Here is a 23,281-nt window from a genome sequence, read left to right on the forward strand (position 1 = left end):
TAAAAAAAAACCAGTAGTTTGTGCATTTAATCATACTGTGCAGGTAATAAACTTCAGAGCCAAAAATACAGAATTATTGAATATTACTAATAATTTTTTAGAATACCTGAATATAGAGTCTATGCGAAACTACAATGTTAGTACTGATTTGGCAAGAATAACCATTATACGTTCACAAATATGTTCATTTGAAGAGCAAAATCTTACAATTTCATGCGTCTGGATCACATATGGAAACTTACATTTTTGTTACACATTTCACAGTGCCTGTAGAAAAGGCCTTCTGATCATAGATTAAAATAGGAAAGAGTCTGGCAACAGTTCTGAATAGCAGGGACAAGTAGACCAACTGCAGTGTTAGATGGGACCATCCTATAAGAAATTGTTACTCACAAGTATGGTCTGTCATTGCTATAGCTGAAAGTTTGCTCTTGCAGAACTCTAAAGAAGCAAGAACAGAATGGCACGAAGAATAGGAGGTAGCTTGGTTGGTTGTTTCTTTAATATTTAAAGACAAATAATCTCCAAGCTTATAGATCAAGAAAATCCCTAAACAAGCCTGTGTTTCCTCACAGCCTCACTCAGCTCCAAGGAAATGAAGGCTAACAAACGAAGCTGAAACACTGTCCGTCCTAAAAGCTTAGCTTTCAGATAATCAAAGTAAATAAAATGTTTTCGTAGTTCATTTCCATAATTGCTAACCACCCTTCAAGAGGGGGTGTCACAAGAACACAGATCTTTTTTCAAGGACAAATTAACAAAAGTTACAGAAGATGTCTGATTCAGAAACCTCTTTTAAAAACGCAAGGGGGGAAAAAATAATAATAAATCAGCTCAACTCTGCAGCCCACCAGAGAAACAATGCTGTAGGCACTGAAATGTTTCTGAAACTACAGTTATCCATGCAACATTTACACATCCTCTGTTACATCTTCCTAAAGGTCACCGTGAACAATTGAACAGCACATATAAACTGAGTATTTGAACTCTACCCGCTACAGCCCATTACATAAAGAGCTGCACCAGACAGGAACCATAGTATTCCTTCTCCACAATCACTGAGAATCACAGAATTGCAGCAGTTAGAAGGGACCTCAAGAGATTGAATCCAACCTCTCCGCTAAAGCAGATCCCTACAACTGGCCACAAAAGTAGACATCCAGATGGGTTTTGAATATCTCCATGGAAGGAGATATTCATGTTGGCTTATAGCCAACCTGTTGGCCCTCAGAACAGATAGGTCCTTCTCTGTAGAGCTCCTCTCCAGCAGGTCATCCCCTAACCCACACTGATGCACATGGTTATTCCTCCCCAGCTGTAAAACTCTACACTTGTTCCTGTTAAACCTCAACAAACAGGTTCCCTCCCTGCCCAACTCTCCAGTATGCCCAGGTCTTGCTGAACGGCAGCACAGCCTTCTGCTGTGTCAGCCACTCCTCCCAGCTTCACATCATCAGCAAACTTGCTGAGGGTAGACTCCATCCCTTCATCCAGATCACTGATGAAGATGTTGAGCAAGACTGGACCCAGCACCAACCCCTGGGGAACACAAGACTTGCACTGCTAATGACAACCCTATGAGCTCTGCCAGTCAGTTCTTAATCCACCTCACTGTCTACTCATCTATACTGCACTAAGTCTCATAACAAGGATGTTATGGGAAATGGTATCAAATGCCTCGCTGAAGTCAAAGGTACACAATCTTAAGGAATTAGTAAAAATTAGAGGTTATGTCACGTTTACCAATTACCTACAGAAACCTCTATCCAAGTTGGAAGGCAAAAGTCTCTCCAACCCCTTCAGAAGCTCCTACAGTCACAACTTGTGTTGCTGTAATGTGTGAATTCAACAGTAATCATAACTACTGGGACGTAGTTTTTTTAGTTACTTTTTTTTCTGTTCTATTATATTCTTCTTCACTTTCAGATGCTTTTCCGCATGTCAAGTGTTTTTATCTGTTCATTACTTGAACATGAGATTCATGCTCAGCAGAAGTTGAATTTCTTAGGCCCCATCTCATCTTTCAAATTACTTGATTCCCTCATTTGCAAGGTTGGTTTATCTCCAGTGCTCTCACCACATTTTACATTTATGCAACTATGTAACGTTTGTAGAAAACAACACTCCAGAGAAGTTTCAGGGCACCTGGTCAGGTTTTCAGGGTAAATGAAGTTACATGGAAATTAACCCCTCCTTTTACTATCATGCTTCACAAAGCATAAGACCAGTTAGAAGGAGGTCAGGAGGAATCGAAATTGGAAAACACAGCCACAGAGTATCTCCATAGGAAACTAAGAGGAAATGCATGAGAAAGCAGGGAAAATGAAAACAACTCATGAATCAAGGAAGTACATGAAAGAGGACAAAAAAAAAATTATGTTGACCTAGTTCAAAACAAAAGGGACAGAAACACTGAGAGATATCTTCATGAACCGACAACGACTCCAGAAGAAAAATCTCCTGTAGCTCTTGCTATAAAAATACAACTGTTCCATAAATGAGATTGTTGTCTGCACTGCTGTGCGTATGTTTGTTCCTCCATGAATCTTAGTTCTTCATATACAAAAACATCTAGGTGCTTTCCAGAAACTCTATAGCAAATGCACTATATTTCTGTACCAATCAAACACCTCTTTCTTGTACTGATCCCATCCACTCTCATCAAGTTTTGTACGTAATTCCATAACATATTTTAATGAAACTAACAAGGAGGTGGATATTCCCAGTGCTTTTTCAAAGCCAGAGCCTTCCTGTTACATTAGCTGCCAAGTATTCTGTCAGGCACATACGAGCTATTGAAAACTGACTGAATGAAGTCACTGTTTTGCAGATTTTACTTTCAAGAACCAAAAACAGCCTGATGTTTTCTTAAATTTAGCTACTGAGGTTAGAGGACAAAATCTTGGTTGTCTTGCAGGCATACAGTACTGAATTGACTTATGACCCAAATTACATTCGATAATTACTTATGGTAATGAATTCATCGAGCAAGCTTGAATACTGTGCATTGTGTCTGTTCCATAACTAGTTTATGGTACTTAGTAATTAAATCAGACATTTTACACACAATGTCAGAATCAATCAATTAAGTTAAATGGTCTCCAAGAATTTCAGTATTAGCCATTGCTGAATTTTATTAACTGTTCCACTTCTGCAAGAGTACCAAGTTTTCTTTAAGAGAACAACAGGTTAGCATACCTGGCCTTAATATCTGGTTCAAGTTTTCATCCTTTCATGCAGTCAACACAAGGTCATCAAAATTTTTCATCATATATATTTTTAAGATACATTCATAGTATGCATGGAATTCAGTGGGTTCTGTATCCATCAAATCATTTCCCATTTACTGCCCACCAAAACAAAGTGGAAAATGCACACAGTTCAGCAGATAGAAATTGCCTATTATTCTCAGAGAAGTCCTGAGAAAAAACCCTGCAACTCCATCAACAAATCTAAATCACACTTTTCAGATAGAGAGAAAAGACTATTCATAACATCTTGCAAATATAGCTGGAGAAACCACACAGTAAGGACACTATCCCATTACATATCCATTACTATCTGCTGAGGCACTTGAACTTCACTCATATCCTTAATACACTCTACTGTAAAGCATGTCTAGCAAAAGCGTAGCTGGTGGTTAACTTCAGTTTTAATCCAGATCTAAGCAAGACAAAAGCTAACACAGTATTAGCAGTTTAAGTGAGAAGTGTCACCGTCTAAAACCAAGTTTCAATGGCAAGCCAATCAAGCATTTCAGAAATTAGGATCTGTAGATGTTATCACAATAACAGTTTTTAAAGTTGAAAAGGAATTCTGTATCTTACCCTAGTTAAACACTACAGATTACCCTCCTCTAGTGGAAAACAAAGTAGCAGGAAGTCAAATAACTATCTTCCAAATGTCCAATTAGCAATTCAAGTACTTAGTTTCTGAAATATCCATATCTTGTTTCTTGCTCACCCTTTTGACATACAGCAAAGAGCTTTCCTATCCATCTCAAAATTCATATATCTCACACTAAGGAGCCATATCCAGGATGGAAAACAAGCACCTATACTCTGTCTGTCCGAAGCCCAGAACAAAACAGTGAGTACCAGGAGCTGTCAAGAACTAATACAGACTCATGTAATATATAGGCATGCTTCTTTCCTCGCTCAATCAACAAGTTTTGCTTCCATTCCTGCACTTAATATACTCACTCTTCGTGGAGAGGACTTAAAGTACCAAAATATGGCTATCCCCAAAAAGTAGTTCAAATACAGTTAAATGATACTCAGTAAAACAAAAAAGCAACACAATCAAAATGCAACCCTAAACACAAATTACTTCTGGTAAGTAAGCTATAATGTCACTACATTAATTGTCAAAGCCACTCTATGCTTCCTACCTAACAAAAGCTTAGTAGTAATTTTACAGTTTCTACCATGGCACAGATGAAGATGAGTCAATTACCATTCACAGATGTAGAATTTTAATCTATATAACAGAGACTTGTTTATACACAGATGTTCAGGCAACAATTCAATGTTCCTCAGATGTGTGTTTTCTTCACAACACTTCATGCTACTTTTCTCCAATATCACGGTAAGTTAGATCTCTTGCCTCTTCATCTGAATGGTTTTTTGTTCACAAGGAATGGACAGAAAAACAAATAAACACGCGACATACAATAAAAGTTGATTTCTACTGGAGTGACCCTTATGACAATTCATTCATTTCATTATGCCAGTTATTTCCCTAATTAATTCAATAATCAGATAGTTAACTACTTAAAACTAACTACGCTCAGAACAAAATCATCTATTATCAAGTTTTGATATCAAACCTCATCATAATCAAAAAGCTTCAGTTACTTTTCACATTCCACAGGAAAATATGCTCAAAGCTTTATGTTTATATTTAAACACAATGATGAAATACATCCAATATATATTGGATATATTAAGTAGCCAATAAAAAGCAAAGGTACGTATAAAATAAACCTTTCTCTAAGATGCACTGCAACAGATACCTATCAGTGACATTTCCTGAAAGACTAATACTGTTTTGCAATAATTCTTAAGGCCCGCAGGCACTTAAATTTCTGTCCTTCAAAATAAAATCATTCTGCTCTTGAAAGCAGGAGCATTTCTCAGACTGTTTAACAAAAAGACTTATGCAATAAATTGCCTCAAATAAGAAGCGTTTGTCAAATCTGATAGAAAACTTAAAGAAAACATTCTCTCCTTGTACACTTCACATTCCCATAAGCTAATTGTGCCTAAAGTGCATTCTTCACTACTTGTCAATTCTGAAAGCAAAGAGGTATGCAAGCAAGACCACAAACAAAGTTAATACAATTTAAAGAGAACCTGGACTACAAAACTCTGTAAAAAGACTTAGTCAGCTTTCAGTTAGCAATAATTCAGAAAATTATGTCTTCAATGCCAATTTCTTTCCAAATATCCTGAAGGAAGATTACTATTAGTTTCCCTTCAGCATTTAATTATCTTATGTAATAAGTCAGTAACTTGCTAAGAGCAATTTGTGTGTGTGTGTGTGTGTGTGTGTGTGTGTGTGTGTGTGACGACTTTTTTCTCCTAACGCTATTAGTTAATAGTGTAAACTCTTCTCTCTTACCAGATGGTCACCACCTCCAGACTGTCAGGGATCTAATTCGTGAGACTTATGTTTTGTGGGTGAAAAGGGAAAAAAAGCCATGCTTCTGCAACTCTTTAATAATTAAAAACTTCGGCTTTACAACAACTCCTGAATCGCAAGTAAGAGACTATAAATGCAACACAAGTTTTGAAATTGGAACAGAAAAGCTTATTTTCTGAGACATTCAGTGCTGGGGAAAAAAAAACTAGGTCAAATAGAATCTTATGTTTCAGAATGAATCTCTAGAAAGTAACCTTTGGCATTGATGACTATATATATTTTTAACAGGTTCCAATTCTAAAGAGGATTATTTCCTCTATCTTCTATACAAACTAATATATTTTAATATATATATTTAAATTGATATGTACGCAGTGTAATATGGTAGATTCTTCACTGCAGTTATGGTATGCTCAACACCCAAGTTCAGTCACACCTTTATATGGATATGACTTTTATCATCAAGTTAGCTTAAAAGGTCAATTTATCACACAGCTTAAAAATCAAAGTATGAATAAAGCTTCCCACATTTGATAAATCAGAATAACAACACAGGTATGCATACTAATGAGAAAATATATTTAGGTGAGATTTCACTGTGTGTGTTGTTCGATGCTGGAATTATTATTTTATTCCCAGGATGATGCTTTCAAAATTGCATTCTGGACACAGTAAATCTTTTTCTATGAACAAGAAATATATATTTTCACCTGAAGAAAGTAGATCCAGTAAAATCTCAACCTTAGCTGAACAGCTTGCTCAAACAACTTTTAGTGTATAGCCATGAAAGTTGGTTACAGTCACTTGTTCTTGTTATCATCAGTTTGGTACTCTGCTATTGATAAGTTGCAGATTTCACACACAACAAAATTTAACAAACCATGATCCACAAAATGCAACATGTTGGATGGCCAGATGACACTGCCTCAGTCAGGGAGTTTTAAGAAGCAGAAATCAGTCAATTTTAACAAATGGCATCCTCAACAGTAAGTATCTATGAGGGACTGACAGTTAAACAGTTCAAAAGGTAAAAGCGAGCATCTGACCTCCAGAAATGTCATTCACATCAAAAAAGATTTTATTTTTAATGAAAGGATAGTAATTTTAGTCTCAGAAATGGAAGGTGTTTTTATTTATTTTCATTTCATCACATACTTCTGTCATCAATCCTATAAAGAATTCTAATATATATTATATACATATATTTAACTATTATATATATATATATAACTATTCCTAATTGTGTTGAGAAGTACTCAGAAAACACCTTTACAGCTAGTTGCAGATTTTGTTTCAAATTGCCAGGATTTGTTTTAAATCGTCATGATTTCTTAACACAGATACATTAAACTGTCAAACTGCAGCAGCATGCTGATGTGTAGAGGCAGCTTCTAGAGGCAACAGGCCTGAACCACACAATTTGTTCCCAGAAGACATGAATAATGATGGCTGGTTAGACTTTCACTCTGAAACACCAAACAACTTTACACTATGCTAAATATATTCAATTTCAACATAAATGCCAGCACCATAGCTTCATTTGTAAACATAATGCTTTTTTCACAGAAGGCAGAAGTTGAGCATCCTATCAGTAGGACTGTAGTAACGGGCTTTACTTAACAAGACATACAAGTGCTTACTTAATGTCAATAACTTCACTTTATTTTAAATTAAACTGATCTGAAGACATTCAACTGGAAAACAGAACGTATCCAACGGTATTTCCAAGACTAAAAGGTATTAAAACATCACAGATACACAGTATCTCGATTCTATAGGGCAAGTAAACAAAGAAATGTCCTCATTACAGAGCAGGCAAATCTTTCTACTTTTCAACCTTTTCCTCAAACTTTGTAGAGGCACCAAAGATAACTTCTAATTTATTTTTAGCCTTATTGTGAAAAAAAAAAGCTGTAGAGTCCAAAACTGACATACATATTTACTTGACAACTCCCATACCTATCAAAGGTGATCTGCCAAAGTTCAAGACTGGTACTAACGAAGAGCTTGTCTTTCCTGAAACCTTACATAATTTCAGCTTGAAAAGCAAACACAAATACATGAACAAGTATGCTGTAGCTCACGAACAACACATCAGTTCATCAAATAATCAAGCTACAGAGGAGAGAGCAAGAAATTTGAGCCTGCTGCAATGGATGAAAGCAACAAGTTCTTTAATTTTGAAACTGCATAGTTGTCTGCCTTCCTCTTTGAAATAGCCAACTGTAGAAACAAAAATAATTTCATGTATCCTTTTTGGATATAGGATGCTTTCTGTTGAAGGAAAAACAAATATCTCCTCATACAATGTTCTAGAGGGGTTTCTTGATTAAAAGCTGGAAGTAACAGGAAAAAAATGTAATGAACCACAGCTGTCACAATCTGGTAGCCTGATACTACTGAGCTAAATACCCCTCTCAATGAAATAATGGCAGTCAATGCGATGAGAGAGCACAGATTTGACTCCTTATATGCTTGCATCAGTGTATGTTTCGTGGAATGTGTGTACGACCAGTAAGATGATAAAAAATGATGTTTTGCTTACCCACAAACGGTCAGGCTTCCCATCTATTAAAGCATCATTCTTTGATTGGTGTTGCAATTACTACTTTTCTCCACTACTGGAGTGAAAAAATCAGCATTTTCTTCCTCACCACAGAGAGGGTACGTGCATAGGAAAAAAATGCCTTGTTCTTAATAAGATCACACATTCATTGGTTTTCAATGAATGCTTGCAACCCCTCTCCCCTCCTCTATAATCTCCTTCAAGCACCTCCAGGTTCTAATAAAAACATTCTTGATAATTAAAGTTGTTTTATTCTTATTATCATGATTTTTTTTTGTCAAAAGCTGCCTAGGGAGATGTTCTGATCATCAGCTAAACACTGCATAGAAACAATTTGAGGATATCACCTGCTTTCTGTGGGAAACATGTCAGCAAGTTTTAAGACCTGATGTTAGTTCAAGTGATTCAGCCATGTGATTAAGATTTGCAATTAATTACTTCTGTTCACAGGCTCACACAGACTAAAATTTTCTACAGAAAAACACAGGATGGTTTATTGTGCAGCACCATTTACTAGTCAGTCATTCCTTATTTTCTCCTCAAATCTGCAACCACCAGCAACAAAAAGAAAAAAGAAAAGTAGATGGGTTTCATGCAAAATCCAGTAAGGCTTCTACTATAACTGGCACCAGGAAATCAGGTCTGTAGGTTTGAAATATACACAGGAAATAATAATAATAAAAAATAACCTTCAACTTTGATCTAGAAATTTCTAAGCAACTCAGTCAAAAACTGGAAAAATTCTGAATATTTTCCTTCTGTAAACAATTGGCATGAATTGCCAAAGAACTTAGACATCTTGTGCTGCAAATCTGAAGAATTCATCTGTAAACATAATTTATTAGGAAGAGAGGTAAGAACCAATAGCATGAAGAGTACTTACTCTCCAAACTGGTAAGTGTCACCATTTCTTATTTTATCCTGTTTGTTATCATGTCTTGAATTTCAGTTCTTTATTTTTAGAAGAAACACCTTACTGGGGAACAGGATGCATCACAAACTACATTATAATAAATGATTAAGAAATAATTCTGACTGCAGCAACAACATCAGTATACACAATAGAGCAAAAACAAAGGCCACTATTTGAAGACTTTAAACTAACTACAGCCTAATACCAATCCAGGACAGCAAAAGAGCTAAAAAAAAGATCGTAAATGGATGACATGAAAATATGTTCTGTCAAGAAATCTTTTTGATAGAGATTGTTGTTTGGTATTCAAGCAACATTAAACTGTTATTGTAATAATTAAATATATTATTCAAATATGTCATTTGATATTCAACACACACCTCAATGGTCGAGTACTCTGCACTCCAAGAATATCAGACAATAGATGACTTAGAGAAGGTAACAGATTCCTAGCTTCTCCTGTCCAATTTGTAAACAACCGTGAGACATTGCCCCTTACATCCCACAAATGATCCATCATCTGAAGTGGCAGAACACCTTCCTGTAGTACACACACAAAGGCTTATAGATATTAAAGCACTGAGTAGATCAGTCTATATTACTTCATGTGTACAAACATCTAGCTGATGCAACTAGTACCTGAAGACAGCTTTCAATTTCCTACTAACCTTAAAACACAAAGCAAAGCACGTAAGAAGTAGACCCATACTCAGAAAGAGTTCCCAGTCCCTTTATGCTTTTTCTGAAAGACAAAACTCACATTAACTATTCTTTGCAATAGCAATTAAAAAAAAAAAAAGGCGGGAAGAGTGTGGGAAATGAGCCTAAAAATATCGCTTCCACAAAATGTAAAATTGCCCAAGCTGCCCATGGAAATTACTTCTCACAGGAAAGGATGGATTCTGAAACACAAAGGAAGGAGGGAGATCATGGACACTAAATGTAACAGCAGTCTGGACACAGTCCTGACCAACCTATTCCAGGCAACCTTGCTTGAGTAGAGAGGTTGAAGAAGATGACATCTGTAGGCTAGGATGAGAGAAAAAAGTCTGCAGTTGTGCCATGGAAAGCACAACTTGAATGGGTATTAGGAAGAATCTCAATAATTTCTTCAAGGATGGGGTGATCAAGCATTGCAATGGGCTGCCTATGGGCGTGGCAAATCTCCATCCCTAGAGGTTACAGCTGGACATGGCACCAAGGGTCTCAGTTAACAGTGTGACTCAGTACATCAGACTGATGGTTGGATTTAATGATCTTGAAGGCTTTTTCCAAGCTACACAATTCTACAATTCTGTAGCAGAAAATCACTGTTTACATCTATCTGAAATATAAATATGTTCACTACAAGGTATTATTTCAAGACCATTAAGTTCAGGCTCTCAATTTGTACTTGCAAGCTTTATGAAGAACTGATGCCTAAATGTTTTAGCTTACAATATCTACTAGTATAAATGAACCAGAACAAACATTTTTTTATTCAGAAAAAAAAAATTACGTAACCCAATTCCTGATAAACTTTCCCAGTCTTAAAATTTTACCTCATAAAACAGAGAAGGAGCAACATCATTTATGGGCAGAATAGAGTCCTGTGATGAATAAATATTCAATGTCTTTTAACATCTAAGCAAGTAGGAAAAGAAAGAATAAACCATTAAGTAGACCTTTTCCCCTCATTATGGTGTATGACTTATACTACCCTCCAATTGTAGGAAATCATATTTCAAGATCCTTCAAATTCTACTATCCATTCACAACTCAAAGCCCCAAAATAATAGGGTTAGTTTATATGTTAGACCTCCATCCAAACAAAGAGGTGGAAAGAATTCCAGAGGAGAAATAGAATGTTAAAAAATGCTAAAAATCCTTCAACGCCTTTATAAATCAAACAATTTAAAACACTCCTAAAGAACTTGAACAACAAAAATCTCCCAGGTGAGAGCAAACCTTTGCTCAAAAGCTAGCAATCTAAATGCCCAACATAACTATGGTGGAATAACAGAAATGTAAGTCAAAGTATTACAACAGATTATGAAAACATGAGGCAACACATGAAGTTCGAAAGTCATGATTATAAGCCCTGGGAAGCCAGAAGTTTCTAAGCAGGCATTTTAAATGGTTCTGTTTTAACTGTTACATGAATGAATATACTTTATAATGTAACTAATCAGAAAATGTTTCCTAAGGAAAGAACCGAAATTACTATTTATTAGAACAAATAGAAAAGGAGTATTACTAATTATACATCTCAAAACTGAATTGGTGATGCTGAGGCAACTTCAGCACTAACAACCAGAGGGACGGGGAAATAGCTACAACATAAAACTGTGAATAGAAATAACTTCCAGGAGCCAACATCACAACAACTTAGCACTCACGATGACTATTCTAAAAAGTACAGCCTCCCTAATCACATGGACAGAGTAGATATAGAAGGGCTGCTTCAAAAGTAATGCTTCCTATTTCATTGTGATAGTCTATGACGACAGAGGTGGATGTTGGAGGTATGGCAGTAGAAGGTGAACCTTCCCACCAATATCCATCACATTTTGTTGCTGTGTGACAGGTGGCAGCAGAGGGGCAGTTTAACAAAATGGCAACTGACACTAAAGTGCACGTGAAGCAAAGGTGTATCACTGAATTCCTCCACGTGGCAAAAAATTGTACATTTACATTCATCAATCCTTGCTGAATGTTTATGGAGACCAAACAGTGTCTGTGAGCACAATGAGGTGGTGGGTGGTGCATGTCAGCGACAGCAACATGAAAGACAAGCCACATTCCAGATGGCTGTGCACAGCTGTCACCATAAAATGAAGAGCATCTCCATCAGCTCATCCACACAAATTGGAAGATCACAAAAAGGGATCTGTATATGAAGCTCAATATCAGCTTCAATGCATTAGAAATGATGGTGGCAACGCTAGAATATCATAGTTTACATCAGATGGGTCTCACAAATTTCCACACAGTAACAGAAAGAACACAGCATGCAAGTTTGCAAGGAACTACTGAACCAATATGAAGCTGAAGGTGACAGTTCCCAGGATCACATCATTACCAAGGACAAGACACGGCACCACCACTATGAGCCAGAGTTAAAATGGCAGTTCATGAGCTTGTGAAGTGGTGATGTGAAAAAGTTCTAGACACAGCCCTAAGTGGGTAAAGTGATGTGCGCTGTCTTTTCAGATAAGAAATGGGTGATCCTTCTTGATTTCTCAGAACCTAGACAAACCATCAGCTCTGAATGTTATATCACAATGCTGACTAAGCTGAAAGGTCAAACTTCAAGGCTCAGGACAGTGAAGAAAATTTTTCTCTTGCAATGTGATAATGCCAGGCTCCATACCAGTTTGAAGATCATGGAACATGTTGCCAATTGTGGCTGGACCATTCTGCCACACCCACTGTATAGTCTGGATTTGGTGTTTCCTGATTTTTATTTGTTCGGGCCAATGAAAGATGGACTGCATGGGCAACATTTTCCTAGCAACAGTGCATCACAAAGCAGCTCTGAAGCAGTGGGTCACCTCCGCTGGTGCAGATAATTTTGAGTGCGACATGCAGGCTCTTGTTCATTGCTGCCAAAAATGCATCGCTAATGGTGGTGGCTATGTTGGATAATGGTGTTTTGTAGCTGAGAATTTGTTCTGTCAAATAGCATCATTGTTCTCTTTGCAGCTGTTGTAGATTCCATGGAAATAAATAGGAGGCATTACTTTTGCAGCCACCTATGTAAACTACAGGACAGGGCAAGGAACAGCTCAAAATATACCCCAGTTCTACTTTAACACAAAACGAATTCAGAAATACAGTGCTTCTCTGCTCACTCAGACAAAATTCACTGCCATAAACACATCTAATGTATTTTCTAATCCACACTACTTGCACTAATCACCCCTTTGATATTCCAGGAAAAGAAAGTTCTTAATGACACCTGTAATATTAATAGCTCCTCCTTAAAAAACATATTTAACTTGAAATTTAACTTTGCCTCATGAAACATCTGACACTGGTCATTACTGAAGAATACTTTAACAGCTAGACTCCCAGTTGCACCATTATGTTGCATGCATATTTAACTTCTTCAAAGTAGGTTATGTTAACCAGTAAGCCTGTAAAAACCACTAAGTAATGAATCACATAGGATAAAAACAAACAAAAAAAGGTGAATAAGAGAAACACAGTCCCATGTTAGGAAATATACTTATGTATCAAACTGTGACTTTTGAAGAACTTACCTTCTTTTTGTCTCTCATTGAGCCCTTCCCTCGGACCATTATCTTGCATCCTGTTTCTGCCTCAAGCTGTTTAGCTGTTAGTCCTCTGGGTCCAAGGATTCTTCCAACAAAGTTAAACTGGAAGAAAAACAAAAAGTATTACTATAAAACAAAGTAAACAAAATTAATATAAAGATGTATTTCCATCTCTAAAACATCACAAATACTCATTTATTTTCTTTTTTATAAATCAATTTAGAACATCACACTAAATTCCTGAGGTGAAAGAATGAGATAAGTATGGCTTTTCTATATTAAATGCCTAGGCAATCCCAACTGGGGAAGATAAGGATTTCAAGTGAAAATAGGTTTTTAAGTTTAATCTGACAATATAAGATAGTGAAACTCCTAACTTCCATTACATTAAATGCAATGAACTCTCACATAAAATACATACATGCTCCTTATTAGGCTAACAATCTGCATCATATCCTGGAAGCAATTTCTGATTGCATGACCAGACACACATAGAACATCTGTGTGGTTGGACTAGTATGTTGCCAGGCATAGGTTCAGCCTCATAAAGGCACCACAAGGCTTTCACAAAAGGACTCTTGGTCTAGCCTTCCTTTGCTCCCTACATTCAGCTAAGCAGCATCCAGAAAAAAATATATATATATCTTTTTCACTCTTCCATACTTTTTGACTGAGGTCTACCTGGCCAGCACACTGCCAGCTGGCCACCCATCATCAACAGAAATTGAGGTATTTTCCAAAACAACCACTTCTCAACATTTCCTTTAGCAAAGCAAACAAATGAAAAAACAAACAAGATAGCAAACACACAGTTACACTACAAAGGCAGATAAAACAGGTTGCCTGGACACAGTAATATTTCAGCTGAGACCTCAACAAAATTTACTCAGAACAACCATATTTAACAAACCACACTTCTATTAACACATCACAGATGACCAGAAGCCCCTCTCCATCCCTGAAAATTTCAGTTCTTGTGTTTGGCCTAACACTCGTTGATTCCAAATGCTGTTCTTCATTACTTTTGCCTTGACAACTTTCCTCAGGTTTGTATCCATATGCAACTCTCCAACACCATATTATTCTTCATTTTTACAGTGAACTCCAAACTGATGACATCAGGAACACTAGTTCTGAAATTCAGTTGTCTTCAGAAGTAGCTAGTATGACATTTTTGAAGAGTATTTTCTATTCCACAAAGAATGTTACTCCCAAACAAGGAACGAGACTCCATTTGAGGTAGAACATCAGTTGATTCTATCATCACTAGTAATCTGCTAATACAGTTTAAGCAAGCTGTTATTTTAACAAATGATTCCCATGTCTTTTGTACTAACAGCTTACTGTCAACATTCAATTCCTCAGAGTGTCATATCAAAACTTAGCTGAGAGCTCCACAGGAAAAAGCATTAACGAGATTTCTGAAGAGACTAGGTACAGCTCAGAGACTACCAAACCACAAGTGAGAAAATAGCACAGATTAAGCCTTTTAGTTAGCATCAAAAGATTTATCAGAATCCAGCTGTATCTGCATCTACTGCTTCTCTTACTTGCCACACAATGATAAATATTGTTAGAAACAGATACATTGGACAAAATCAAAGAACTGCTTCAATCACATTTTAACTCAGGATTTCTCACGCTTTTTTTCCCAATCTCTCACCCATCCAACTGCACTTTTCCTCACCACCTTCCATCTTTACCATCTGCAAACTACACATCTGTGTTTAAGAACACTGGTTATTCAAATACTGTATAATGTCTAATTTTGGAATACTTCCTACAGCTTCATTCTCACTCTGGACTTGCCCGGTCCTCCAGGGTTCACCTTACTCCTAGTCAATTATTAAGAAATAAATATCAGTGATTCACTAAGTGCTTTGATCAATTTAAGATGATTAGACTGCACTACTATGAATGCATTCAGTTAATGCCTGTTAGAATGAAAGTGTTTTAGAAAACAAACCAAAACTGTCCTGTGCTAATATTAACTGCTTCCACATAAACAATACCAAAGCAACAAGCAATCAAACCCTTTGTTTTCCTTCATGAAGTTAGTCTCTCTGTTCTTAGCAAGAGTAAATACTAAACTTACTTCTATATAACCACTTTTACTCACAGTATTTTGTAATCATTTTCCCGTGCTTTTGTTTTGTTTTTGAAGAGCTGAACAAAGTTTTATTTTTGTGTTCTCAAATCTTCCTATGTAGACTCAATATCAGAATTCAGTACCAGAATTTCAAGTCTGTGACATGTATAAGCACAAAACTATCCTATGTACCACTTACATATTCAAGCAGAATCAAACACATTAGGAAAAGAATAAGAGCTGTTCTAAATCCTAGTGTTTGTATCTAGTCCAGGATCATAATGATCGCTGTGCAGCAACAGACACTCCCAGAATCTGACAGAATTTCAGTCCTATCTAACAAGTTGACTGAATCAGAAAACTTCTGACAAAAAAACCTTGTATGTCTTACATATAGGACAATTATTACCCAAGAAAACCAACAGCTTCTACATTGCTTCCATGCCTCATCAGCTTCTACATCCAGAACAAAAGGAGAACAAGAACAAACTATGCTAAAATTCGAAGCTGCTGATTAATGAAAGGTTTCACAGAAGCATGACTTATTTTTACAGTGCACAAGAATGCAGTACTTAAGAAACTTTCCATGCAAGTTAAAACCTGAAGAATTTGGAGGAATTCAGAAGTATTATATTTCAACATGTTACAGTGCTTTTTGTATTTTGTGTTTTCCCTTCACACCTGAAAGTAAGATACGAAGATCTAGTTTATCTGATAAAAAAAATCTTGCCTTTATTGTTGGAAAATAATTTGAAAAAAAGTCTGGATTAAAATAACCAAATCTCACAAGAGAGAGAGCATATGAACATGCATTTGGTTAGAAAAGTAATTTGCTCAATTAAGAACTAATTTATTCTACCATTTTATTATTGCAAGTGTTCCATGATTTACTATACATGGCATTTACAGAGTCCTTGAAGTCTATTCCAATTTTAAGCAAAATGAAAAATGGCTTGGGAAGTTTATTTGTGCCACAAATATGCTCAGTATGAACACTTTGCACTCAGCCTAAATTTTCTTTTAAGTAAAATATCAGTAGTACCTCACAGTAGAAGACTTTCTATAAGTAGTCTCTGCATTTAATTGAAACAGATTCATTCGTATAACTATCTTCTACTGCATTATTAACAATATAAAAAATAGCACCATACTGACACAAAACTTGTAAGAAATGAAAGTCTTTACATCAATCAGAAGATGATGCTGTAGGTCATGGCAGTACTATGACAGCACTATGACAGTTATTTTTGCATATTTTGAAGATAGCTTATATTGATTCCATTACATTTGTAGATAATCTTAAAAAAAAGTACAGTTTTTTTTTTAATCTTAACAGCCATGTAACTATGTAAACTAAGTTAAATTACTTGAAATATTGGGAAACTACAGCACAATAAATGTTAAGAAGGTAAGGTTTTATACTTTCAGCTCTGTAGTATATTTAATAAAGGAAACAGGACATATGGCATAACCTGGTGCTGGGAGAACTCTGTCAGAAAATATTAAATGCCATACAGGACAGCAGAACAATGTAAACATGCAATTTATTCTACTTTACAATGTGCTTTCTAGTTACAGTATTTTCCAATGTTTATTCAATTAACTTATCATAAGCAAATACCCATTCTCAAAATGACAACTTTATCACAAGTTTTTACTGACAATATAGAAGCTGTAGTGATATAAATTTTGATATTTACACACACTCATACAGAGATTTTGAGTACTAATGTCATAGCTAAGAAAATTCTATATTTAAGATCATCATGAAAGAATTCAGACAAAGACTTTTAGTTCATATTTACATCCCTCCCTCCCACCTTTTTTCTTTCAGAAAAAAATGTATCTAAATACTCCAAGTTATGGATGCCACCTCATTCCACACAGACTATACAGCTACATTTTTGACAGTCGTTGGTTAAGAAAGTTTCCTTTCCTGTGCATGGAAAGACTTGGACAATTCACGCCTTCCTAATATTTTTGGTGATTTAACACCACACTCATTGCTACAGAAAACAGCTACAAAACTCTGTTTTCAAAAGAAAGCATTAACAAGAACTACTACTAAATAAAAACAACTCTATTATGTTGGCAGCTTATCCAGTGATGACACTAGATTCACTGAAAACAAAGAATGGAAAGTTTACATATACAGATGCACCACTAGTTCATATTCAAGAAACCAAATTTTAAAAAGTGTGTTTCTGAAATATTTTTGAGATTGCAAAATCTTTCATTAATTGCATTAGCATGTATTTTGAGGACTAAATATGCTCCAGTGGAATTTGGCAACTGTATTTAGGAGATCCAATCTCTGATGATATTTTACAGGGGGAAGAGGCTGACAAAGCAGATGGTATTAACACTGTCAGCACAATGAACATGGATAGTAGTAATAACATACCTAACTTTTTTTATACAAACTAACCTTAATATAATTGCTAAGCTGCTGATGAAAAGTTTCCTGAAATCTCTTCCAGGAAACACCTACTGGTAATATAAGACAGACTGCAGACAACAACGCCCGAGAAACATTCCCTTCATCCCTTTAACAAGTAAGTTTTCTAAGCAAAATAACCAAGTAAATGCCAAAGTACATATGTAGTGAAAGACATGGATATATCTGGCATAAGCAGATTATACATTTATATCTACTGGGTGTATCTGTCCCACACCATTCTAATACTACCATCAAAGCTAAGTAAGAACTCATCTTGTTACAGGCAAGACCTGATAATTATTGTAGGAGTTAAGACAAGCTTAGTCAAGATCGAAAGCACGTTTATGCAACATTTTTTAATGCAAAAGTAAAGGATATAAACATAATTGTAATATATTACTAAAATACAGTGCTTTTGAACTTGAAGAACAAAGTTAACGTTCAGTGTTTTGAAGTCTGTTACTTATTAAATAAAAATACTAGCATCCAGAGCCTTCCCTCTTGGACATGAGCAACACATGCTCTCATGACTTCAAGGATGGATCACTATAACAAACATTGTGATTCATCTTGAGCAATGTGCATTTATAACAGCACTTCTCATTAGCAAAGCTCCCTGAAAAAATTGAAGATGGCAGAATAAGACAGATCTTTTAGGAATTTTTTAATACTAAGAATCAGGGGTTATTTTTTATATTTAGATTTTATTTATAACTTAAAAAGTAGTTTAAAAAAGCACACTAAAAGTACCACATTTTTCAAAGCCTCCCAGGGCTACTGTTATGAAGTTCCTCTAGCCAGTTAAAGCTTGATTCAACTTATATTATGGAAGCTAGGTAAAAATAATGTAATTTCATGTAGAAAATTGAGGTTGTTTTAATTGGGTGACAAGTTTTAATAAGTATGTTGTTTGCAATAATAAAAACAAGTCTTTTACACAGTACCACAAAAATTAAAGCCTCAAGACAGCACAACAGCATAAAAACAGCCGCCCTAAAATAAAAATATTCAGGTATTCCATTTAAAGATGGCACAATTCTTAAAGGTTAATTTTATTGCTGGGATTGACTAGTCAGTTATTGACAAGTTCGGTATATCAGATCGTTTACATTCTTTTCTGATCAACCACACTAACAACCACTGCTGATCATTCAAAAGAATGAATCTAAATCTCTCTGATCACTGAACCTGTAATCTAGACAAACCAGATTATCCCCGTGATTTCAACAGAATATAATTTTTACATAGCAGAAGGCATCCTAGTGCTTTAAATGCTTAAGAAAAAAAAATAAAAGCATAAAAATAAAAATGCCTTTTAAAGTATAGCTGGGATTTAGAATGAATTACTAAATCCTTTAAATCCACACTATTCACCTCTAATAACCCCTGCGCTGAAGGCTTTGAGAGCTTATTTAACTGACAAATAGCTTTACAACCCCCCCATGTAAATATAATGGATCAGATCCATTAAAAATAATAATAAATAAAATTGGGCTAACTTTCCAGGTCAGTCTAATAACAGCAATAAAGCTTTCTTTATTAAAGGAAGAAAAATAAAATAAAGTCCCAGAGAACAGATTAATTTTAAAAGCAATGATATTTTTCTCCAAATTCTTAACTCGAATTTATAAGAGAATCTCTGAATAAGCTATCAAGTATGCATACTAGTTGTTTATTGTTTCATTCAGATTTTTAAAAATATATTCCTAAGTGTTAGAATAATATTTTTTTAACACTGCTTTACTTTTAGCATAGAAAATTTAAGTCACATGACAGTACAACCTGAGTGGTAGCAAAGTCCAGTTAACTGAAATACTAAACATATTACAATTAGGTCACAAGCGGTGTCCCTCAGGGGTCAGTCTTGGGACCGGTGCTCTTCAACATCTTCATCAATGACATAGATGATGGCATCGAGCGCACCCCCACTGCAAGTTTGTGGATAACACCAAGCTGAGCAGTGCAGTCAATACATTGGAAGGAAGGAAAGCCATCCAGAGGGACCTGGACAGGCTGGAGAAGTGGGCCCATGCAAACCTAATGAGGTTCAATAAGGGCAAGTGCAGGGTGCTGCACTTGGCTTGAGGTAATCCCAGGTATTTATACAAATTGGGGGCAGATCTCCTTGAGAGCAGCCCTGTGGAGAAGGACTTGGGGGTCCTGGTAGACAAGAAGCTGGACATGAGCCAGCAGTGTGCGCTTGCAGCCCGGAAGGCCAACTCTGTTCTGGGCTGCATTAAAAAAGAGGTGGCCAGCAGGGAGAGGGAGGCGATTGTCCCCCTCTACTCAGCTCTTGTGAGGCCCCATCTGGAGTACTGCGTCCAGGCCTGGGGCCCGCAGTACAGGAAGGACATGAAGCTCTTGGAGCGGGTCCAGAAGAGGGCCGCTTAGATGATCAAAAGCTGGAGAACCTCTCCTGTGAGGAAAGGTTGAGGGAACTGGGCTTGTTTAGCTTGGAGAAGGCTCCGGGGAAACCACACTGTGGCCTTCCAGTACTTGAAGGGAGCGTATAAACAGGAGAGGGAATGGCTGTTTACAAGGGTGGGCAGCGATAGGACAAGGGGGAATGGTGCTTAAGCTGCTTTAAATAGAAGCAGCAAAAGTCTGATAAACAGACTAGAAAGTTTGAGAGAACTAAGAGTAATTCTTAAATTTCTGACCAGTAACTCCAACAATAAAACCATTTCTAGTTTTACTGTGCAGAATTAAATAATCATATGGAAAGAAAGCTAATATTATAAATAGCCTGTACTTGCATTAGATAAGTAGAAGGGATAAAGGTTTATTTACTAAATCTGCTACAATTTTGCTAATGTTTGTGCTGGTAGTCTTGTATATGTCACATAGTTTTTAATTTTAAGTTGTTAGATCAATACAAGTATCACCTGAGATTCAGAAGGCCTGCTGTGCTAATTCGGAAGGTAACCAGCACATGAAGAATGATATCACATACCAGTGCAAGAGAAGATTTTCAAATCACAACCTAGCTCCGTATCAGTAAATCTCTCTCCATAGGGATATACAAAAAAGTAAAATCTGAGTACGCACAATACATCAAATGCCCTGAGCAAAGAAGCTCAAATCTCTATCACCTCTTTTACACAAGGTCTGAAAACCCTATCTTGTGCACCAACAAGCTACGTATAGTCAATCTGAACTTTCGTGTACCTAGTTAAGCACTCTCTGTAGAAAAGATAAGCACAAACAATTGCATTAATTTAATGCAAGATCATCATTGGTAAAAAACCACTTAGGAAGCTCATAACAAGGAGAAGCTGCTCCTTATCATGGGGAAAAATAGCTGTAAACATTAAGATAAATGAGACCCATCTATCATTATTCATGTTTTCTAAAAAAGCTTTCAGAGACTACATCTCTATTCCACAAGCCACCAAAACAAGCTTTAAGGGGACAAGCTTCTCCTAAAGAGACAAGACTTGGGATTTCCTGATCTCGCCCCATGGTGACAGATTACAGTGCTGGACAAGGAATCTGTATATGCTGAAGAACATAATTGCAAGGAAAGACCATTCCCAAGAAAGTGAGCACTGTTTCACTCTATTTAGCCCACTGTTTCTCTCAGAGAAAGCCACGTTACCCTCCCCACCACCCCCAGCAGAGGACCACTTCTAGGATTCCCAACCAGCACAGGCACCTATCTCAGATATAAAAGGGGATGAGGTAGGCCTGTTCAGCAGGCATTGATCTGATGAAAAGCCAAAAATTAGGCTTAGGTCTTCATTTCTTTGAGGCAGTTGACAGCTGTAAACCAGAACAAATGATTTTGTTTGGGTTCAAAAACTGAAGAATTCATGAGGAAAAAAAACCAGCAAGAACTGAAGCAAAAAGTAGCAGCAAAAAATATCAAGCAAGATTAATGTTCCAGCTGAAGTGCCAGTCACATTTCTAGCTTAACATTTTGATTGCTGTTACTGCACACAAAATTATAAGAGGTATGTAAGATGCTCCAAAAGTAATGCCTCCTATTTATTTCCACAGAAACTGCAACAGATACGAAGAACAAAATAACACTGCTTGATAGAGAAAATCATCAGCTTCAAAACACCGTTACTTTTGGAGAGCCCTCACAGAATTATAGTTGCGTATCAAAGAAGAGAGCCTTCTATGCAATTGAGCAGTGATTTTTCCAAACATTAGCTTTCATTCTGTACATACATCATAATGTGACTTATTATACTTTCCTATATCATTAATAAAAGTAGCAGAATTAGAACATACAAAGTTTGCACCACCTGAGAACATTTTTTTTCATCTATTATAAAGAGATTTTTCTCAATTTAATATTATACTTAAAGATATCAAGTATGAACATGCTCCCAAGAATTCCACTAAGGAGCAAGGAAGCATCACAAGAACATTATCGTAACATCACCCAACAAACAGCTTGACACAAAAGTAGATTAATTTTTTAAATTACTTTTTTTGGACAAAAATGAAGTACTCATTTATTTTTGTACTTGGTGAGTCATGGCATGCCGAAAAGCTTTAGTCAAATTTCATAAAATAATTTCTTTAAAATTAAGAATTTACATTTTATGTACCTAAAAAAAAAGCACTCTTCTAAAGTTTGTCCTTCCAAACTCTTTAACCTTCTCTGTCATTAGGGTTGACTGATAAGCCACCAGCTGTTTTCTTCTTCCTAGTGCTACAATGCATTCTCTTCCTTTTTAAGGCTAGTATATCCAAGCAGCAAACAGTAGGACTTTAGCCAGCTGCTAGAATGTCACAATCCTATATATTTAGCTCTCATCTCATTTACTGCCATCCCTCAGTGTCAGCCACTTAATGTCCCTTTCACTCCAGTCCGCTGACATTCCTCACCAAGCTGACAACAACGCCGGCTAGATCAGCAGCTATGAGTACAAGAACACACAACAACAAAGCACAGACCTTATCAGTTATCAGAGACAAAAGCCATGACATGTCAAACACAGTCAAGGTGAAAAACATTTTTTTATTTTCAGCTCCTGACCTCAGTTTTACTATTTCTAAGTTGGGTAACTGTTTACATATATCACCTTTGGACCTTTAGAGAAACATCAATTTGTTCTTTTAGCATATTTAATTAAAACTAGTCTGTCATCACCTAATGTAAGTTCTTCTGTTTGTACTATGTTTTGCATCTTTTTTCTCAATGCTTTCCATACATACCAAACTGTGCACTAGTCACATTTGCTTCTAAATGTGCTTTTGCACACTTAGGATCATGTAAAATATTAACCCTTCTATTCATGCCACAAGTTTAAAAATAATAATCTTAATAGGGCAGTTTCACTTTTATTCCAAAAGAGTATAAAATAATATCCCTCAAAACATATTTTATGCTGCATGTTCTGTTCATGTAAAAACA

At 36.2% G+C, this 23,281-nt stretch overlaps 1 protein-coding gene across 15 annotated transcripts in view; it reads right to left on the reverse strand.

The window, feature by feature from the left end:
- Positions 1–23,281, reverse strand: part of QKI (QKI, KH domain containing RNA binding) — a 139,377-nt gene that overhangs the window by 70,799 nt on the left and 45,297 nt on the right. For all 15 annotated transcript variants that reach the window (NM_204310.3, XM_015284003.4, XM_040696716.2 and 12 more), the window contains exon 3: positions 13,367–13,483. In NM_204310.3, the coding sequence (NP_989641.2) occupies positions 13,367–13,483 (117 nt within the window). The remainder of the gene's footprint in view (positions 1–13,366; positions 13,484–23,281) is intronic.

This window comes from Gallus gallus, chromosome 3 (assembly GCF_016699485.2).
Source record: "Gallus gallus isolate bGalGal1 chromosome 3, bGalGal1.mat.broiler.GRCg7b, whole genome shotgun sequence".
NCBI lineage: Eukaryota > Metazoa > Chordata > Aves > Galliformes > Phasianidae > Gallus > Gallus gallus.